The sequence below is a fragment of the Eucalyptus grandis genome, chromosome 1, assembly GCF_016545825.1.
Source record: "Eucalyptus grandis isolate ANBG69807.140 chromosome 1, ASM1654582v1, whole genome shotgun sequence".
Classification (NCBI taxonomy): domain Eukaryota; kingdom Viridiplantae; phylum Streptophyta; class Magnoliopsida; order Myrtales; family Myrtaceae; genus Eucalyptus; species Eucalyptus grandis.
In genome coordinates, this window is record NC_052612.1 from 13,858,889 (window position 1) to 13,880,592 (window position 21,704).

The following is a 21,704-nucleotide window of genomic DNA, read 5'->3' on the forward strand; positions in this document are numbered from 1 at the left end:
AGAGAGATTTTTAGGTGCTTTGGAAGGATCATTTCAATCCCATCGAATGAACAAAGCTCCAAAATTCTTTACATTCCGTCATTTCCATAAAGAAATTATTACATTATCGAGAAACACAATTATTGATGACAGAGGACCTACATAAGATTAGTCGATAAATAGGAAATTTCATTTCCATATCCGTGTCCATCTAAACCGTCGATGATGTAGATCTCATCGTCGTTATCAACGGCGGTGATGGATCCATTGTGATGGACGCAGGTCCAGGTAAAATATTACCCAAGATAAAACGGAGCAACTGACTCTTGCTGCCGGAGAAACTACGCTTTAAAAGCAATTCCGGTTTCTTTTTTCTTTTTCTTTTTTGGGTGATCCAGGAAACGCCGTACAATGTAAACGGCGTGAAACCTAGGCGACCGCAGGACCACCTCCGTGGGCCGCGTGTAAGTCGCGCAAATGATGAGGTGGGGAGTTGAACTCTGGCCACGCGAGTGGTCAACGTGCAACTCCACCATCTCTGCCACCAACGGGGTGGGTTTCTTTTTTTTTCCCACTTCCTTCCGAAAAGAAAGAAAGCCCTGAAGACAGAACTCCTCACCGTCGTAGCTTGAGCTCCCGCATTTTCCCTCCTGTACGTCCTCTCGACGAATCGTCTTTCCACTTTCATCTCCATTATCTTTACGTATGTATGCTGTTCCGTCAGCTTCATCCGGGACGAGCCTTCGACGTCCTCTTCTGATGAATTGCACGTTTTTCGTACGTCGCCGGACGGTTCGGTCACTTGCTAGCAGTATGCACCGGCTGCCGGCTGACGGCCACGGTGCCGGATGAGTCCCCGTGTCTTTTGCCTGGTAAACGAGACGAAAGAAAACGACGATGGAGTGGCTCTGGACTTGGAAAGCGTTGTCCGCGTGTGATTGATTTTGGTAGGAGCACGGCGTTCGCTTCGACATTGTCGGTTGCAGAAACGCCTGCGGGAACGCCTGAAATGATGATCCGTGATGGATTGCACTTGTGTGACTCGGATTCCATTTCGATCTTTTGATGTTTGTGTGCGTTCATACATCTGGTTTGAGTACTCTACTTGCCAGGGGTTTATAGGAGTGTGATATTGATATAGAGACACGTCTGGCTTTATGGCGTTGGTTGTCCGGCACACATCTGGTTGAGTACTCTATTTTTGACTTTGAAGCTCATAGCAACATAGTGATTATGGCTTGTTTACTTTGACCAAATGATTTCCAAGGGAGGCCTAAATGGCTTTCTATCATCCTCTACTCATCAGTTGAAATCGGGTGCTGGTGATAATCTGTCCCGCTGTTTTTGATGTGAGTTCTGTTTCAGAGGTTATGTTTGTTTACCTGTTATTGGACTTGTTGCGAAGAATATTGCTGAGAAACCCGATACTTCAGGTAGATGGCTAGTCATTTGGGGACTCAAAAGGGGCTGGTGAGGCAATTGGTGCCGATTGCTGCTCTGAGGAAACACGGATTCTGGTTGCTGCTTGTGGATGTGCGGGAAGCTGCAAAATTTGGGCAAATCTGCTGCTCTTTTACTGTATGGGCAAAGAAGATAGCAGTTGCCACAAGGGCTGGTCTGTTTTTCATCGATAGAACAATAATTCCTCAGTTCTACACTGAATTGTCAAGTTGGTGTAAACTAGGCGATACCATCCTCCACATTGAACTCCTTTGATGGGCCGACATAGCTGCACTTTCAGCAAATACTTTGGCCAGGTATCGTATTGAAGTATTCTGAACGTGGTGATGGAATTTTATGCGGAGAGTAATTGGTTTTGTTCAAAATAGTGCTTGTTGCTTTTTCATCCCTCCCTTTGGTTTTAGATTAGACAATCTGGAGTTGATAGTTTTGTCTAATCTTGGCCCTAGTTAGACAGAAAGAAGAGTTTATTTTAAACTTTGTACCTGAGAAGCGAGGGCAAAACTTAGTCCTTAATAGTTGATTTAGTACATCTTCCTTTGGCCCAGTGGAGTCTCAGGAGCATGTACATCTGGTGTGCTGCATTTCAGGTCTCAATATGAATTATTGCGGAGAACTTCATGATGGAAATCATCTTCATCTTGCTGTTGAAGCTTTCAAAAGAAATATATTCCAAACTTATGAAATTTTCGAAATATCATCATTGTCATCTTTGTGATGCTTCACGAGCTCATGGTGGAGGACTCTCGTTAAATGTCCTTTAGAACCAAAATATTCTGCCTGCTCTTTACGGCCACGCTACTCTTTGGTCAGTGATGGCTGATTGAAGTCATTCGGTCATCTTGCTTGAGTTTTTATGCAGCCACTAGGGCGCGTTTGGTTGTGTTTTTTTTTAAAAATTGTTAGAGGAATGAAATAGAAAAAGTATTTACATTCCTGGGAACAATTTTTGAACAAAATACGCGTTTGGTAAACTTGTTCCGGGAATAAAAAATAAACAGAAACATGTTTGGTAAATTTTGATAATTTTTATTTCTTTTATTTTTTTCTATTTTTTCTTATTTTTCCTTTTTTTTTTTTTTTCTTTTTCATTTTTTTCTTCTTTTGGCCGGTCGCCGGCCAAGGCCTTGGCCGCGACCGGGCGGCGAGGGCCGAGCTCGCCCGGCGGGCGGGCGGCCTCGCGGCCACCGCCAGCGAGGCCCGAGGCTCGTCGGGCCACCGCCCGGCGCGGCCGAGGCTCGCCGACCGTTGGGCGAGCTCGGCCTCGCCGGCTGGGCGAGCTCGAGGCCGGATCTGGCGAGATCGGGCTCGCTGGGCCGGCGCGAGGTCGGCCTCGCCTTGATCCGGCGAGGCCGAGCTCGCCCAGTGGCGGGCGAGGCCCGCCTCGCGGATCTGGCGAGATCGAGGCTCGCCCGGGCCGGCGCGAGGTCGGCCTCGCCATGGGCGGGCGAGCTCGAGCTGCGGATCCGTGAGCCGACCTCGCCCGGCCGGCGAGCCTCGGCCTCGCCGAGCCACCGCCGGAGTCGCTCGCCTGGGCGGCGCGGGTCGGCCTCGCCCGGCTACGGCGAGCCTCGGCCTCGCCGGTGGGCGGGAACCCGCCGGCCCTCGTCGATCGGCCATTGTAGGCCATGGCCGAGGGGCGGCGACCGGCCAAAAAGAAAGAAGAACAAGAAAATAAGAGAAAAAGAAAAAGAAAAAAAGTGTTTCTCATTTGTGTTCCGAAACGAAAACACAAAATTGGTGTTTCGTTTTGTTTCTTTTTGTTTCCTGGGAACAAAAGAAAAAAAAAAACGCACACAAACGCGTTTGTTCCTTTTTGTTCCCGGAACAAAAAAACAGAAATTTTCCTGGGAAGTAAGTGCAACCATGCATCGAGCCCTAAGTGCGTTTGTTTGTATTTTTTTTTTTTTTTTTTAAACACTTTTTCTGTTTTTGTTTAAAGAACAAAAAAAGCAAAACGTCCACCTTTCTTCCTGAGAACAAAAAAAAAAACAAACAAGAAACACAAATTTTGTGTTTCTTGTTTGAAACATTTTTGAGAAACACTTTTTTTTTTTTTTTCTCTTATTTTCTTGTTCTTTTTCTTTTGGCCGGTGCCGGCCTCGGCCATGGCCGGCGGCCGGCCGACGAGGGCCGCGGCTCGCCTTGCCACGGCGGGCCGAGGCTCGCCGTAGCCGGCGAGGTCTCGCGCCGGCTTGGGCGACCTCGATCTCGCCAGATCCGGCGAGGCCGACCTCGCCCAACGGCGGCGAGCCTCGGCCTCGCCGGATCAAGCGAGCCGACCTCGCGTCGGCCTGGGCGAGCTCGATCTCGCCCGGATCCGGCGAGGCCGAGCTCGCCCGGCGGCGGCGAGCCTCGGCCTCGCCGAATGCTGGGCGAGTCGGCGTCGCGGGCGGGTGGCCGGCGAGGCGCCTCGCCCGCCGGCTGGCGAGCTCGACCTCGCCGGATCAAGGCGGGCCGACCCTCGCCGGCCAAAAGAAGAAAAAAAAATGAAAAAGAAAAAAAAAGGAAAAAAAGGAAAAAATAGAAAAAAAAAAAAAAATAAAAAATTATCCAAATTTACCAAACATGTTTCTGTTTATTTTTATTCCCTAACAAGTTTACCAAACGCGTTGTTTTGTTCAAAAATTGTTTCCCGGAACAAACACTTTTTTCTATTTCTTCCTAGAACAATTTTTAAACAAAACGCAAACAAACGCACCCTAAGAGCTCTTATTTATGTGTTTCTGTTCTGTTCCCTGCAAATTTTTTATCTAGAAAAAGGCCATTCTTCTTGCGGCAGCAAAACAGAATACACAGTGTATGTCCATAACAAGATTTTGCTTTAATCTATGATAAGAATGAGTTTGTATTTACCAGGTAGTGTTTGATTCATGTTCCTGTATATTTATTTTCGGTAGGCACTCTGGTTTTGCAGATCTGTAATTTGCACCGTTCTTTAATCTACAAGTTATATAACAAATTGGTCTGAAGCTAATGAAAGGCTGTTCTAACTTCACTTTGCTTTTGCTTTTCTAATTTATTTCTGATATCCACTTCGTTGTAGATTGCTGGGGGTTTGTGCGACAATTTGCTGACCTGCATAATCCGAGCGTGGGATTACACCAAACCGTCTTTTGTTTCACCTTCCATGAATGCCTTCCTGTGGAGAAATCCTTTCACAGAACTTCATCTAATGTCACTCAATGAGCTTGGGATTGCTCTTATTCCACCGATCCCAACGAGTCATACGGGAGATCATCAAGACAGCACTATGGCTCTACTCTATACAATCGAGTCAGCTATCAAAGTTTACTACGAGACTCGGTTGCTGCTCGGCGGCGGTAATGCCAAGCTGGAAGTGTGAATATCCCAGAAACATTTGGAGACTTGACTACTGTGGCCATTATGCTCATCGTTGCCTCTGTTCTTTCTGGGACCAGACTGTTCTTTTCGTACATAAAATGGTTCCACTGGCGTGTCGATGCTAAACCATACCTTCATAAATCCCTCTTCACTGCAAACGAATGCTTGAATGTGTACTTCCAGGTCAATGTCAATGACCCTAGAATCTCAGTCAAATGGCGATTCCTTTACCGCAATGCTGGAGGAAGTCAACAGTACAGTTCCTCTACTGCTTCTGTAATTCCATCTGGCTGTTGGATGGTGAGCAATTTGAGGGTTCCGTTCATATCGATGAAGACAGCAGATGAAGAACTCGAGAAGCCTTGTAACTAGACCTGGCTAGAAAACTCGTCGCTCGACTCCATCTGATCGAGTTCTTCATTTCATTTTTGAGCTCTGTTTGCCAGAATGCTGATCTTTGATCCCTGACTTCTCTGAAATGCCGATAATGCCTCAAATTCATGTCGTGTTTGAGTTTGAACTTGAGCTGCTTCGACTCGTGCTTGACCCAATCGAACCCTAGAGTGTCTCACAGCAGGGACGGCATGGGACACACGGCTGCACCGTCGACGACGCCGCCAATGTGCTTCCGTGCGCCACCACTCGAGCTTACTACTAAAATATCTTTTAAACCTATGGCAAGAATCAAATTTGCCTCCTCAAGGGGTACTAGTTCCCCAAAATTCAGGATGAAATTCATGATCTATGGCTGACGTAGATTCCAATCCCGCACTCAAACAAAGACAAAAGAACACAAAAAAAAGGAGATTCTCTCAAAAAATGTGCTTCGAAGAAAAGAAAAAGTTATGCCTCGGAAGTCGCGTATAATCATCCAATAGCCGCTCCGCAAAGAATTAAATTAAAGCACTGAAATTTGTACAATACTTTTCTAGCCGTTGGCCGCCTCAGCCTGTTCAAATTCAAAAACCAGCTCGCCCCTCTTCTCCAATTCTTCATCGTCTCGCTTCAAGCTCGCTTTCTTTCTCTCTCTCTCTCTCTCTCTCGAATTCCTCTCCGGCGTCGGCGCTCCATTCGCGGCGAGACTCCATGGGCGTGAAGATGCAAGAAGCGCTCCAGACTCCGCCGCCGGAGGAGCCGGAGCCGGAGACGACAACGACAGCAAGCTCCGGCACAAGCCCGGCCGGAAGCCTCTCCAGCCGCGGAACTCCCCCGCCGCTCTTCCCCCCGCCGACCGGCCGAAGCCGAAGTCCGAGAGGATTGGGGTCGGGATCTCGCCGATGCTGGCCGAGTCGGACAAGAGAACCGCCCCTACCTGCCGCCGGCGTCGCCCCTCGCCGCCGCGGCTACTACTCCGCCACAGCCGCCGCCGCCGCCGGCGAAGGTGGAGCAGCTGGACGCGTCGCTCGCGGAGGAGCTGGTGGCGGTGAGGAAGAAGCTGGAGAGGCTGAGGGCGGACAGGGAGAGGACGGAGGCGATGCTGAAGGAGAGGGACGGGGTCCTGGCGGCCAGGATGCGGGACGTGGAGGAGAGGGGGGAGGCTCAGAAGCTGCTCGAGATCGAGGTGGATCGGCTGTACCGGCTGAAGCAGCTCAAGCTTTCGCTCGAGGTAAGCCGCGCTCGGCACCGATGGCGTCGTCGGCGACCGATTCCGAGCTCGAATTTTTTATTTTTTTTTGGTGGAGATTCGCCGGCTGACAAAGTCTAGGGTTTTTCCTGTGTTCTTCTTTTGTGTTGAATCAGAGGGTGTCGCCGATCCGATCGCTGAGAGAGAGGTCTCACATCAATCAGGTACGCATGATCCACCATTTTCCTCCGATCGCAGTCGCGGTCCGGCGAAATAAGAACCGTGATTAGGGGGCGAGCGACGGTCTGAATCGAATCCAAAGTTTTGTTCGAATCGAATCGAATCGAACCGATCTGAATCTTGTTCAGCGGCTCGGTTGATTGAACCGTTTTGGACTCGTGCCTAATTGCATTATCTCTTCTATTGATCTGATTGATGCTTTTTGTTTTCGACAGTACGATTACTGATTCTTTTTTTTTCGATGATTTCTTTTCAGGAATCGAAATCGGAGAACAAGGAGGAATCGATTGGGGAATGTGAAGCGCTGAGTCCGAGTCCGAGCTCCGTTTCTTCAAAATTGAGTGCAGATGTGGATTGATTCGACAAGGGTTTTCTTGTACTTGGGTTTTGATTCGGAATTTGTTTGTAACTTCACTTTGCTCGTTGAAGTACATAGGAAAAGAGATTTGGCAAAAGCATTGCGTGATAAGCGAGTACCATGGGAATCCGGCGTGTCCCACGGTGTCCGACATGTGGGCCGATCGCGAACTTGGAGTAGGGCATTCTAGGAGGACCTGGTCCCGTGTCGTTGGGGCGCCTGATGGTGCGTTCCTAGAGCTGCTTCTCATATGGAGGGGATCCGTTCGACTCTATCGTGTCGTTTAAGTTCTGTTTCGCCGCCATGGCTTGTGAATTCGATCCATCCTTTTGAAGGAATTATTTTACATTGAATCCTTAAAATGGCTCTGTACAAGTTGAGAGTTCCTTACAAGTGATTTTGATTTGCCTCTCTTGTCTCAGTGAGCCATGTTCAATTGGTTTTTCCTCCAGTGAGAAACAGGAAAACTCAAGACAACAGTCCATCCTAGTTGGTGCTAAAATCATGGCCAAGTCTTAGAGCTTTGAACATCTTCTCTAACTTTGTTCTTCAGATGATCAACAGGCAGGGCAGGTTCATGTAGCAAATCCGAGTTAAAGTCTTAATGCTGCGAGCATTGAGCAAGTTTGTCGTGCTCCTTTCCCGGCTTTCATCGTTTGCACCATGTTCCGATTACCCAAAGATTTTTTACCATGAATCGCGACAATTTGCAAAGCGGGTACTGGAATTGTATAGGTACCGACCACGGTTGTAGCTTTAAAGCGCGCCGTGCAATATGCAGCAAGCATCTTCACTGCAATAGGTTGTAAGTTGGATGGTGTCGCACTGCTCGGGCTATTGCTCGCTCTTTTGCTGGCAAAGCAGCAAGCAGGGTGCACAAACGGTTCGTGGTAACGCTTGGGATAAGCAGAGTACCCAGATGGAATCAAGGAGTGAAATAACGTGGTACCGGTTAGCGATCCACACATAGCTGCCCGCCCCTAAACTCGCGACGGCAAAGATGAATCTTCTCCAAGAGGCAAATGGGGAGAGACCATTTTGAGATTTAAGTAGCTACTTAATCTTCATTTCGATAATCGAAACAGGCGGAGCATTACACTGCCCTTATCTCCGACTTGTACAGCGGATCGGCAGCAGAGGATTAGCTTAGCATTAACAAGACAAACTCTGATGAACGACAACATACATCCCAATAAAGCTAACAATTTTACCATGCCAAATAACAAACACAAGCTACTTAAATTCCCTCAACTGCACCGGTACAAAACAGACCACATTCTTTAAAATCCTCACATTACCTTTTTGAAGCAGTCAACTTATTTTAAAAATCTAACATGCAAAAGAGCAATTTCCACAACAGCCACGACCATACATACGTGGTGATTGTGACAGAGAAAGAGAAGTAATGCACTGCAAGCAGTAGGATTTACCTCAGAAACTCGTATGCAGGGCAAGCAAGCGTGCTGATTGATTTTACCCCAGAGAGCATGTTTAACAACAACCAGTACCAAGGTATTCATATCAAAAGACTTCCAAGAGAAATTGATGAACAGAGTTATTTAAGATACAAACCAAGAAAAGCAGTTCGATGAAATATAGATTGAAAGTCATTTAGAGAGTCTGAGGAGAATTTGTTCTGGCTACTACTTCTAATCAAAACAGAAAACTCTTATCACTCAAGGTAGGCCATATCACCCTCACTACTCTCAGCCAATGCGGTTGAGATCCTGAACAAGAATTAAGGCCTCTTAAGGAGCACACTGCACCTATTGTTGAGCTATGAAAGCCTATATTAAACATGATCTATGAATTCTGCAAAGCCTGCATCCGCAGACAACTATATTCTACAGAAGACATGTGTTGGTGGTTGTCGTCAGGACCTAAGCCACAGCTGTCGATAATGCCCATGTCTAATCTTCCAGCAACAAACGAGCAAGCGAGGACAGTCTCCTGAAATTAAAGATGATTTCATTGAACAACTGATGACAACCCATACAGCAAATAATCAGCAGCTGTTCCATCTGAATGGCTGGATTGCGCAGATCAGCAGAACTTCCAGTGGTTATTACAATTTACACAAGTCACAAAAGTCGTCATAGGCTCATCTGCACTCCTAGTTTGCAACTGATAATAAGTAGTCTTTCGCTGGCCACAGCGACCACACTTGAACTGGTCAGTTGTGGCTTTTGGTGGGCCACCACGTTCACAGTCGAACAAAGCTCTCTCTTTAATTTGGTGATTCTCACGCTGCCTTTGATCACTGGCCATTTCATCTGGGGTCATTGTGATGAGCCTCTCTGGTTTGACCTCCCCAAGAAGAACTTTCCTTCTTAGGTCCGGATTGTTTGGGTCCTTGATGTTGAACATGATGGATCGATATTTGAATTTTTGGGTTCCATTGGACCGACCCATCTTCTCAAACATAATGGATTCAACAATGACAGCGACTCGGATTGGATCACATGCATTTACTTCATCCTTCATATCATCGTCAACCTCGCTAGCAACCTTAGACAGTGCCTCAACAAGTAGTTCCCTAACTTTGTCACGAAGGGAATCATCGCACTTGACCAGTGCTGTCAACTTCGGAGGAGCATTCCTTCCTGATGGTTTCTTAATATTCAGTGGCTGTTTCTCCTCTTTGAATATACGCTCAACTTTAATACCTTCTTCTCTGCCATTATTCTCAGACATTAGAGCATTTGTGTCAACAACATTTTTCTCAACTTTGGTGGTCTGAGAACTTGAAACCCTACCCAACTTGGTCGAATCACCTCTGTAAGTTTTCTCAACTTTCACTGTTTCTACATGTGAAAATTTATCGACCTTTACTGCATCTGCCTTCTGCCCCTTCTCAACTTTGATACCATCTGGTTTCTCATTTTTCTGCAACAATTTATCATCATTGCCGGACTTCTTTTTATTTTTGGCTGTCTCATCAATGATTATCTTCTTCCAAATCTCAAGCACATCTGCAGCCATTGTTTTGATTGTTTCCATAGGATGTTTTGTTAGGTGCCTAAGCCGTTTCCCAACCTGAAAGGTATTGCCATCAAAGAAATCATGTGAGGATGACAAGAGAATATATGCAAGTTTCTCAAATAAGTGAAAACAAACTAGGAATCAAGTTCACCAGTGGATTCCTCCACCACGAATGCATAAAACAACTAAGTAATAGGTTTTGGAATCATTATAAAGCAGGAAAGAACAGGTAAGTGGGACAAGGACAACAAACTGAAAGCAAGTCCAGCACTAAGATTAGAAACCTGTGATACCAATTTCTCATGATCTTTTCAAAGGTATTTTACATGTGAAATTATCGCATTCAATAGTCTCTTCAAGCCTATTATTCCCCCCCAAGGCAGAAGTAAATTTTGTTTCTTCTGTATAACGAATATGCCACAATTCATCCTCTATAGAGCCTATATATTCCCAAAAGAACGGTGTAAAACCACCGAAAACCTGAAATTTCATTGCAGAGAACTATCATCACTAAAACCCCCCAAAGAAAACAATTAATACAAAGGATATGCGAATCGTATCAAGGAGGATTACCACATCCTAGAAAGCACAGCTATAACTAGCTTTTACTCTAAACCAACACAAGATTTATAAATATGTGCACTGTGGCGGCATCAGCCATCACGTGACAGCTTCATGCCTTGGCTGTGAAGGCTTTAATTATGGTCTAGAAAGCTGTTACAGCTTGTTCACCATCCCCCACCCCCCCAAAAGAAAAAAGAAAAAGAAAAAGAAAAATATGCAGAGTCATTGCACACCCTATCAAATGACCTCACATGGCTTTAAAATTTTACACTCATGGTACCAAGCCAAGGTTTCTATGGATTCAGTCCTGTGGAAAAATGCATATATTAGGTCAATTGAAATAGTAACGTCAGTTGAGGTCCATCTTACACAACCATCTCTTGTTTGGCACTCCCATAAGCAGATACAAAAGGAATTCAAGTACAAACTGCAGTGGCTAAAGTTCTAACAATCAAGACGAAATCATATTTCTTATAGTATTGAATCCTTGACCTCAGCATAGTATCTTAATCACTGCCAGAATATTTCCTTTGTTTGACAACAACAAAGTTCTATCCACCTATCTGGACTCTGGACAGATGGCTATACCACATACTAGAGCATGTACTCCAATACGTTTGGTGGGGAAAGACTTCTCTACTTTAGGTGCCTCATGCACGCATATAATTTTCAGAGGTCGTTTCCTTCTCTTGCCAACCATGACCATCCGCATGTAAAAGCACCAAAAAAGTCCAGCATTCTAGTAAAAAGTACCGTCAACCAGGTGGTAGCCACTGAATATGGAAGAAATAGTCAACTGCTCACAATTGCTACGGCATTGCTAGAATTACTTAACCAACAACAAATACCCACACTGAATACTCACATATAAAAAGCAATGTCTTTAGAACAAGCTAAATAGAGAGGCCAATAGAAGGAGCAAAATAGGGTTTTTCTTGCTCTGCCTTATTCATAAGAATAGCAAAATTAGCAAAGAACTCAATTCCGAAATCGATTGATCAACGCCAGCACTCAACTGCATCACTCAAATTAAGCAGGTCGTCCCCTACTAATTCTACTGTTCACCAAGTAAAAACCACAACTCTGTAATTCCTCAAAATTGCATTCCCAAAGACTCAAAATCCTACATTTCTCCACTCTAATCTCCCACCGTAGTCCTGCCCTTCAAAGAAAAATTTACCTGGGTGGCAACAAGGGCGTCATACGACACCGGGAAGCTCTTGAGCCGCTTCAGCGAGTCCACGCACCGCGAAACCTCGGGGCCACTCGACGACACCCCGTCGCCGGCCGCGGCATCGGCTGCCTTCTTGGCCCGCTCGAAGAGCTCCACCAGCTCCTTGTCCATCGGGTTTCGGACTCCGGCGACTTCCCCTAGAAACCCATCACGACCCAGAAATTGATCAGACAAAAAGACGAACGGGCGCACGTCAATTACCAACCGCAAACTCAAACAAGCGAGCAAGAAAACCAAGAAAATCGGACCACGGAAGGGCGAGAAATGAAGGGTCGGAGAGAGATCTGGCGAAATTACCGGAGGTGGGTCGGATGAGGGCGGAGCACCGCGGGGAGCGGCGGCGTCGGCGGAGGCTTTAGTCGCGCTTCGGAATTCCCTTCAAGATTTGCTGTGCCTTGTCCGCCGAGCAAGATTGCCAATATAAGAGGAGAGAGAAAGAGAGAGAGAAAGGAGAGGGGAATTGACCTGGGGCGACCTGACGGGGATCGACGGTGGATATCGGGTTCCTAAGATCCTGTTCCGAGAACGGACGGCTGGTGATCTGTCCACGGCACATAGTCGACTTTCCTGTTTTGGGGGAAGATTTTCTATTACGAATGAAGTTCCCAATTGTGGAATCACGATCTTTCGGATTCTAGCTTCCAATAGGATTGTGATTTTGATTAATTTATTTTTATTTTAGTGATTGTTGGAGAATCTTTTGTGGATGGTGGATGCGGGACGGCCGGCCGGACGTGTCGCTCGGCTACGGTTCGGGATGGGTAAAGGTCGAGGTCCGAGCTGAAGTTCATGGGTGAACTCTCCGACGCTCGACCCATGTATGGGCCTTGCGAGAATTCACATACCTTTCCGACATGTGGAGCTCGCTATTTCTAGATACCATCGGTGCCGGATGCCTGAGGCCGATTCTCGGGACCACGGTCCCATCTGTTTGTACGAGATTGTGGTGCGATGGAAGGCGACTGGTCGGAGGCGACTAGTCGGAGTCAGCCGGCGACCATAAATACCGGGTCACACTCATCAATGTGATGGATCACTCACGGTCCTTCTTGTGGGCCGAGCTTGTGGTAACATGGGCTTGTGTGAGTTCAGTCTGGTCAGTGGATGCACTTACTCCCGTGGGCCCTCCTCATCAAATTTGGGCCCAAATCATGGGCCGACGAAATCCGGTCAAGATTTTTTTCCCCATCTCGACGCGGTATTAAAGACTCGTCAGGAGCAGTTTCAGTACTTTTCCGGTTGATGTTGGTAGTATTTCCACAACTATCTTTTCACACGGTCTCCATCGAGAAAAGTCTCTACCCCGCCGGATTCCGGCACGTGTCCAACTCGCAATGGTCTTCACGGATAGGTAATTTCACTGCCAATTTCAAGGCCCCGCCGTCTCTTCCCTATTTTCCCCTTTGCTCAAACCTCGACCCCCACCCCCCAGCCACCTCCGTAGCACCCCCGGCGCAACCTCAACGGTGGCGACCACCGCAAGCACCGCCCCGGCATCGATGCCGTCTGTCTCTCCAGTTGATTTTGATGAACATATGAGTTCTAGAGCACATCAAGGAACAAATGAAATCACTGAAAGAGGCAGGTCAGAGAGGTACCTTTTCTTCTAGAGGTCTTCTTTAAGCCAACCACCAATTAGGTGTGTCTGTTTGGATAAGAAGTTTATCTTGACTCTATAGCAATCTGAATGAATCTGCACCCATTCATTTAAGACACATTGCTCGTCTCCTCGTTCACACTCTCTCTATCACAAGTCAAAGTCACCGGTTTCACCCCGAGCTCGACGGTCACGGCAGAGCTCCGCGTGAGGTATCGGGGCCCACTCGTCTCGATCGATGAGCCTCTGGATTTGGAGGGCCCGAGCTATCCTCTATATTTGATGGCTTGATGCCACTCCTGTGGCCTTCAAGGACATTGAGGTGACGCCAAGCTCTCACATGACATCAAAGTTTATGCTAGCATCTATCTCTAATTATTTCCATAAGAATTCTATACTCGCTACAGAATATTCGATTTAAATCATAATTACTCTATATCACCCGCAACCCGAAGGTTCAAGATTGACAAGTTCATCACCGCAGCCCTATCAAAAAATCAGTGATTGTAAAATCTCTCTCATAGAATGTGTGACACATCTAGGTCATGCCATACGAACTGTCTATAATTACGCTCGCAATGTGAACAGAATCGTGAACTTGAAAGAGACAAGTGATCCTTTGCCGCTCAGTCAACTACCGTGGCGATACTACGAACTTGCGTGGAATTTACTCCAAGGCCAATCCCCATCAAGAGTATTAAATAGTCAAGTCTTCTCGACAAGATAATATTGTAAAACGTACAAGAATAACAACAAACTTATATGACTATTCGATGCCCCAATCGCCAGTCACAATTGAAGTCATCTAGAAATCCGACGTGAGGATGACCATAAGCACGATGACTCCGAAAATGGGCTCCTCAGTGGAAATTATTTGCTAACCTTAAAAAAGTCTGCCATTGATGTCGACACTAAGGTTTAGATATTAATTTCGTGTTATAAAATGCTTTATGCATATGGTCATTAGGTCACTCTATCTTTTGACTAGTCAAACTACGTTCAAAACCCTAATTATTTCTTGGATCTTTCGCTCTTTGGCGGTGTTAAGTTTGGAAGTTTGTATCTTCCGATTTCTTTTCTGAAAGAGATGAGTCTCACGTCTCTATCGAGCCTGTGTCTGATGGGAACACAATAGCAAAAAATAATATTCTACAAGATACGTAGCAGTGGAATCGCAATTTGTCCTAAAATATAGGAAATATGTCGTACATTCGAACAAGATTCGAAAATGAGGTTTTCATTAGCTTGCCTCGAGCATGTCGTAATTCTGAATTACTTGTATAGATTTAACTTATCTAGTGAGAATAAAAATAGTTATGAGGAACGTTGGTATCTAAAGATTGAGTATTGTTCCGACATTTTATTATTGGAAAAAGAAATCAAGAGAAATCTAAAGAACAAATATGAAATGGAATTAAGTTGAAGTACTATTATGCGAGTATAACTCAACGCATATTATATGCATGTACATTCTCGTACTCAAAATAAAAGAATATTTTTTCATAACCTTAAAGAAACACGAAATATAAAAATTTATATTAAAAGAACTATTATAAGACTCAGCTCATGGCAAGTAAATATCAAACCATTTAATGAACCACACTTAAAATATAGGGTTAATATTACGAAAAACTCCAAACCGATACACTTATGACAAATTTATTCAAAATTAACTTTTTGACCACAAAAAACCTGAAACTAGTATAACTATAATAAATCTATGCTAAACTAATTTTTTGGCTACTACATTTATGATAGATTTATCCTATGTTAGTTTCCATTAAATTGAATAAATACTATGAAAATCACAAATTAATATACCTGTAACAAACGGTAAGTAAAACACCAAACATGTACACTTGTCAAATGTTATGCACATTCACCTTAGCAATTTGACGATACAATTTACAAAAACTAAAGGGGGTAAATTTAATTTGAAATTTTTAGTAGTCAAAAAATTAATTTATGGTAAACTTGTCATAAACGTGTCACTTTTAATTTTTTTTGTGGTATTGATTCTAAAATACAAAATCAACCTCCATCATTAAGATCTTCAATTTCTCTCTTTCCACTTAAAGTAAAGCCCAGATGTACGAAACACCCCCACAACTTCATGCATCACGTAAAACAAGAATTGAAAATTCAGACAAATGACTCTAATCTAGAATAGCTCCCATTTGGTCACTCGTAGAATATAACAGCAACCTTTGTTGATTTGATGCCATTCATTAAAGTTCTTTTCGTTGTCCTACGCAATTGCCCAGGTGCATCAATCCATTTCCGCACCAAACAACATCTTCGACCGACCTTTGAACTTTCACGAAACCCGAAAGATTAGTTTATCGTGGGTGTCGTCATCCAATCATATTTTAATCATATATATTCCGAGCGCTGTCGTGCTGTCTCCTTGTGAAAAACAAAAGGACAGGCAAAAGCGGTGGGGACGGGGCCCGACCTAATTTTTCCAGGACGCAATAAATTTCTGTTGGGGACCGATGGGATCGGTGACTCCAAAGGGCTAGCTACAACGTAGGAAAGCAGATGCATGGTGAGATTCGGAATGATTGGGAACACCACAATGATCACACGACCCCGTGGACGTCGAGGGCAGCATTGCACCGAGCTGAACTCCTCCCCAATGGAAAGAGAGATTCGTGTTGGGAAGGCATCCCCAAATTATCTTTGTTTATGTATAAAGAATTGGAGACTGCTTTTGAAGAAGATTTAGTTGGCAATCAAGATCTAAATTCATGGAGGGATGAAGGGGTTATAAGTTCTGGAAAATGTGTTAGCTTAATGTGGAAGTAAGTTTAGAGCAATGGGACGACAAATCATATTGACTCGGAACTTTTTTCGTCTAAATAATTTATGATCATTGGATCGTCAAATCAGAAAATTTGGCTCATAGACAAAAACTATATACATCTTGGTCCACTGTTGTGGATTAATTGCATTGGTGACTATTGGAGGATCCAATAATTACTTAATCTATAGCAAGGTTGTAGTGGAATAAGTTAAGTTATTGTGATGCGACGGTTAATACATTTACAACGAGGCGGTGTTTGCACTTTTTTGTTGAGCCAGTGGATTTCGACCTAATTGGACTGTTATAGCTAAAAAAGAAGAGTCGGCATATTGGAAACTTTGCAAATCTCGCTTACAATTTCTCTTTTTCCGAACTCTTTAAAATCTGTTGTTAATATAGCTAGTTCATTTGTGCATAGAGGCAAGGTTTTCAAAAAAGCGTTGATTCTACGTGTTTCACTTTATTTGTTCAAAATACCAAATCACCCCTCTCTCTTGGTTGCTTATTCAAACCTAACAATTGGCGTAAAAGATTTTTTTGAATTGAAATTGATTATATGACGAAAGATCATACCATGATGTTCAAATTGGTACCCATTAACACATTGTTTATGTAAACCCAATTCCTCCCTAAAGCCTGACCATGAAATTTCAAGCGAACTAAATTTCAAATCGCTTCATACTGTATCGGTAATCTGATTGAAGCTTTATCCCGGTAACACCCTTAGACGTGCACCTCATAGCATATTTTTGCTATCCATACCTTTAAAAGTGATTTGATCATCAATTTGGGCATTACTACAGCTCTTTGTTTTACCCTTTTACGAGCTAACTTTCTATCGTGTTGGTTTGTCGCTTTTCCATTTTGGTCCCTCGGCTTCACATTTTCCCACTAAGTAGAGGATTAAATTGGCTTGAGTTTGATGGGAAAACAGTTTGTGGGGCGTAGGAATGAAAAAAAGGCATATACTGTAGGGACGAATCCAAAGGCAACCCACATATCCCTAGTAGGACCGAAAGCGTACTTTCTCATTAAAATATTTGCCTTCTTTTTATATTATCACTCATAAGAATAATACTAGACGTGTCAGACGAACTTACATAATTCAGATGGATGTGCAAACAAGTGGACTTGAAATACAAGATCATTGATTTGTTTATCTATTTAATAAGTAAAGCAAATCACGTAGCACATCAATCCTAATAAACTATCAAAACCTAGCCAATGCCATTTTGGTACCTAGAGGTCATCGTGACGAGTTTGCTCTCTGGCCACGTGGGCCTGTATAGATTAGCTTCCACTTTTCAATCTTGCTTCTTCCGAACTTTGCGGTTGGCACGTGACCTATTTAAAATTCGAAATCTCCTAAAACTTACATAGAAATCAGATAATTTGACACTTAAATACCTATCTAAATTTTTTCAACAATTTTCTGAAATTCGAGGTCCGTAAAATTCGCGACCAATCATCGAGCGAGGACGCATGTGGGAAATTAGCCAATCCGGACATAATTAAAGTTAAGAGTATTATTCGATTGGTCCAAGAAAAAAATAGAATAATCATGGTGTGAACGGGGCTGGGTTTTCTCAACACGCACAACTACTCTGATCTTGTCCTTTAGCATAGATGCGGGAAGGGCTATTATCGTCAAATCATGAGCATTAATTATCATCGCTAGATGTGAAAATTTATTTTTTTTCGGAAGCATTGCGAATATAGTAACCCACGCGCGTCTCGGTGAACTCGGCGCAGACGCATATGACGTCATGGACGTGACGTACGGGCCGTGAGATCACTCGCTGTTCGTAACGGGCGTGACGGAGCGTCCCACCACTCAAACAATCGCTTCCCCACGCGCGTGGGCGGCACCCTCCACCTAACAGTCTCCAGGGTCTAACACCTGGCGATGTCCCTTATTTTCTGTCGGGATAATTTCATATCCGATGCTTAAATTATGGCCTATCGTCCTTGATTTTTTTAATTTATTCAGTATGATTTTTAAAGTGCCCATTAAACTTATTTTAATTGAAAATTGATGACGTGAATAACAATCATCTTACATAACATAACCAATGTTGATATTGATATTTTCTAATTTTCTTGAATTTTCCTCTCTCTCTCTCTCTCTCTCTCTTCTTTTACTATTAAGGGTGGCGTAGGTCGCTGGCCACTGGCCAAGGATCAACAGTCCTCATGATCCCTGTTGGCCATTGGGCGAGGGCGCACAGGGTCTCAGTTGGAGGCTAGTGGCCCTCTACTAAGCCTTAACAAAGAAAAAAGAAAAACATAATGAAAAATTAAAAAAGTAAATAAATTTTTAAAAAAGCTTCTGTGTTAACGTTGGTTATTTTAAGTAGGATAGTCAATATTTATATCATCAATTTCCGGTCAAAATTGACCGGATGAACTAAAATGCCAAATTGTTAAAAATTTAGGACTAAATTGGCCAAATTAAAATATTTAGTATTGAATTGACATAATTATAATATGTTTATAACTTTTTGGTAATTTTCCTTGTAAAAGCTTTATCATGCAAAGGTGACACTTAAAAAAGCATGTCCATAAGAGAGGAACCTTTTCGAAATTAAACACAAGTGGTAATTAACTTCACACTGGTATTGTTATAGGGGATGGCACCCTCACTCAAAGGATATCTAAGACCCACGATAATAGATGAAGAGGTTTTGATTTCCAGTTAGTCCATCCCTATATTTGCCATTCTATCGACATGATGATTATCTACGTTGTTATAAGATATGACAATAGGTGAATTAAGTTCGTTGCCCAGTTTTCATTATAGTTACATGTAAGAAAATCAATTTTAAAATACAAGGGCGTCACATTTTAAATAAAAATCTTCGTCGAAACAACAATCAATATACCAAACAAACATGTATAACCACGGGTGCACGATTGAGAGCACATAATTCATTCACATGAAAGATATGTCCAACCCATTAATATATTTCACTTATATTTATCAATTCCTTGGCTCGATGCTCTTTTTGTTAAAAAATTGTCAAAAAAGTCTCAATATATTATAATTTTACCAATTCAGTTCCCAACCTTATAATAATGCCATTTGAGTCCTAAAATTTTCACATTTTGTCAATTTTGGTTGGAAATCACTGAGATAAATGTTGAGAATCCTACATGGTACTACCGACATTGATGTGAATGATTTTTAATAATATTTTAATTTTACATTAATTTTTTTCTTCTATTTTTCATAGTTTCTTTCTTCTCTCTGTGCCGGCGAGGATTGTTGGCCCTTGCCGACCACTAGGCAAGGGACACGGTGCCTCACTAGTTGTAAGGTTGCCTCGCCTAGATCCAGGCAAGGCAGCCTCGCCCGTTGTTGCAATGGTGTGGGCGAGTGGTAGTAGCGCCCTCGTCAACTGTGGGTTGAACATCAAATGAATTCCACAACTAAGGTCCAGTTAAGTGTCTTTAGAACTGAACTCGTTGGCCATAAGGAAGCCTCGATGTGGCTGAACTCCTTAAAGGTCTTAGGAGTCGGCTTCAATGGTTTTCAGCTTCACCACCCCATAATGCCTATGCTCGCTCCACTTGGTTTGCTTCAATGTGGAGAGAGAGAGAGAGAGAGAGAGAGAGAGAGAGAGAGAGAGAGAGAGAGAGAGAGAGAGAGAGAGAGAGAGAGAGAGAGAGAGAGAGAGGCAAATAGAGTGCAACCTCGGCTTTGGTCTAGATCTAGCTCGCCTAAGTTCACAAGCCAAGGCAACCATTACGGTGGTGTTCCTCTAGCTACTTTGAACAGTTCTAGCAACTTCCTTCACAAATCATAGATCTGTAAATCAAGTGTTAGCAAGAGAGAGAGAGAGAGAGAGAGAGAGAGAGAGAGAGAGAGAGAGAGAGAGAGAGAGAGAGAGAGAGAGAGAGAGAGAGGTCGCTATTATGCTAGTGTTCCTCCAGCTACTTTGACAGTTCCAACCACTTCCTTCACAAATTATAAATTTGTAAGTCAAGCATTAGCCAACCTAGGCAAGTGTCGCTAATTTTGCTCAACCCTTGGTGAGTGTTGTTGAAGCAATGAGAACTATCTTAGGCTTTGGAGGAAGGGGACAATGAATTAGGGATAAGCATTGTTCCAGGATAGAACCTATAACCTAAGAACCGAGGGAAATCTATCTATTTCCAATTTCAAAGATATGCATGACAAATTCCAGGTTTCAAAAATTAGGTAACTTGTTTCGATGGGTATGTTTTAGATTCTAAGTTAGTGGAACCTGGAATCTAAAATCTAGGATAAGTTTTTATGTTGTTCTTTGTCTATATCTTCATGTGATTCTGTGATATTCCATGTTGTTCAATGATAAGTGTATAATCTGAAACCATTAGTTTGAGCTTCTATTTTATGATTGAGATTTTTACTTTGTTAATGTTTCATAACTGAATTGTAGCAGCAATTGATGATAATTAAATGTGATAATTTATTGCAATCGTTTAATTAATAATATAGGTAGAACCTACATAAATTCTGGAATCTACCTTAGAATTTATAACATGATAGATTTCAAGTTTTAAGATATGCATGGTAGATTTCAAGCTATAGGTTATGTAGAGTAAGTTTCAAGTTTCAGAGTATGCAAGGTAAATTTTAAACTCAAAAAAATGAACTTATTCCAATAGAAAGGTTTCAAGTTCCAAGTGAAACTTGTATGAAACCTAGAACTACTTACTTTTATGATGAATAGTGCTAAGAGGTAAAAGAAAAATACAAAAACTTAAAAAGGGTTGCGATGCCCTTGCTTGTGGTTGGTGAAGCTGGCGTTGGCTAGACCATCATAGTTGCGAGCAAGGGCTCCACAACCCCTGCCGGCCATAGTAAAGAAAATAAGAAAAGATGGAAAAGAGAAGAAAAGAACAAGTAATAAAATAATGAAACTCGAAAAAGTATTAAAGTGTTATTAAAATTTATCTACGTTATCAGTGGCTAGCCATACAATGTAGGATGGTTATTGATTACGTTAATAATTTCCAGTCAAAATTGATCAAATAGACTTAATTGGCAAAATGAAAATTTTTAATACTCAATTAATACAATTTAAAAGTTTGTGAGTGAATTGACAAATGTATAATAGATTTATGATTCTTTAAGCAATTTTCTTTTTTTATTGTGGAATTTTCCTTATAATTTGTATTGTTATGCTCAATTTAATATTGACAAAAAGAAACGACAAATACGAAAAAAACAACAATGTTGATAAAAAGATATCCCGATCTACCTCGGGCTTCTCGATAATAGTTTTGAGTCACATGCACAATGTGGCGTTTGAGACAATCAAATCATCGCTCCCATCCACGCAGGAGAACAGCAGCAGCAATAATGCCATCCAGATAAGATTATTCCCTTTCGAGAAAAAGAAGGAAATTGGCTAATGGCAATGGCATCACGACACGTCGACACCCCACGCGCGTCGGCGCGCGTGGGGGGCGGTCCAGATCCCACGAGTCGTGGAATTTTCCCACCAAGCTTCCTCTTTCTTATCTTCCTTCCTTCCCCCTGTCACATGACGTCTCTCCTCTCTCTCTCTCTCTCTCTCTTCTTTCTCT

The 21,704-nt window shown here is 43.2% G+C and overlaps 2 protein-coding genes across 3 annotated transcripts; one reads left to right on the forward strand and one right to left on the reverse strand.

Annotated features, from left to right (window-relative positions):
* The first annotated feature begins 1,416 nt into the window (after positions 1–1,416).
* LOC104432670 (actin cytoskeleton-regulatory complex protein PAN1) lies at positions 1,417–7,426 on the forward strand. Its single transcript, XM_010045165.3, has 6 exons — positions 1,417–1,557; positions 4,487–4,780; positions 4,969–5,085; positions 5,882–6,391; positions 6,526–6,573; positions 6,846–7,426. The coding sequence occupies exons 1-6, from the start codon at positions 1,417–1,419 to the stop codon at positions 6,945–6,947; spliced, it is 1,212 nt and encodes a 403-aa protein (XP_010043467.3). The 3' UTR covers positions 6,948–7,426.
* A 1,063-nt stretch (positions 7,427–8,489) lies between these two features.
* On the reverse strand, positions 8,490–12,184 carry LOC104454050 (transcription elongation factor TFIIS). Of its 2 annotated transcripts, XM_039311891.1 has the most exons (4): positions 12,025–12,184; positions 11,674–11,864; positions 9,806–9,983; positions 8,490–9,739 (listed from the first exon to the last, which is right to left on the reverse strand). In XM_039311891.1, exons 2-4 carry the CDS (start codon positions 11,836–11,838, stop codon positions 8,991–8,993), a joined length of 1,092 nt encoding a protein of 363 aa, XP_039167825.1. In that variant the 5' UTR covers positions 11,839–11,864; positions 12,025–12,184; the 3' UTR covers positions 8,490–8,990. The 2 variants fall into 2 exon arrangements, with proteins under 2 accessions (XP_039167825.1, XP_039167822.1); XM_039311888.1 differs by having other exon boundaries at positions 8,490–9,983.
* Positions 12,185–21,704: the final 9,520 nt, after the last annotated feature.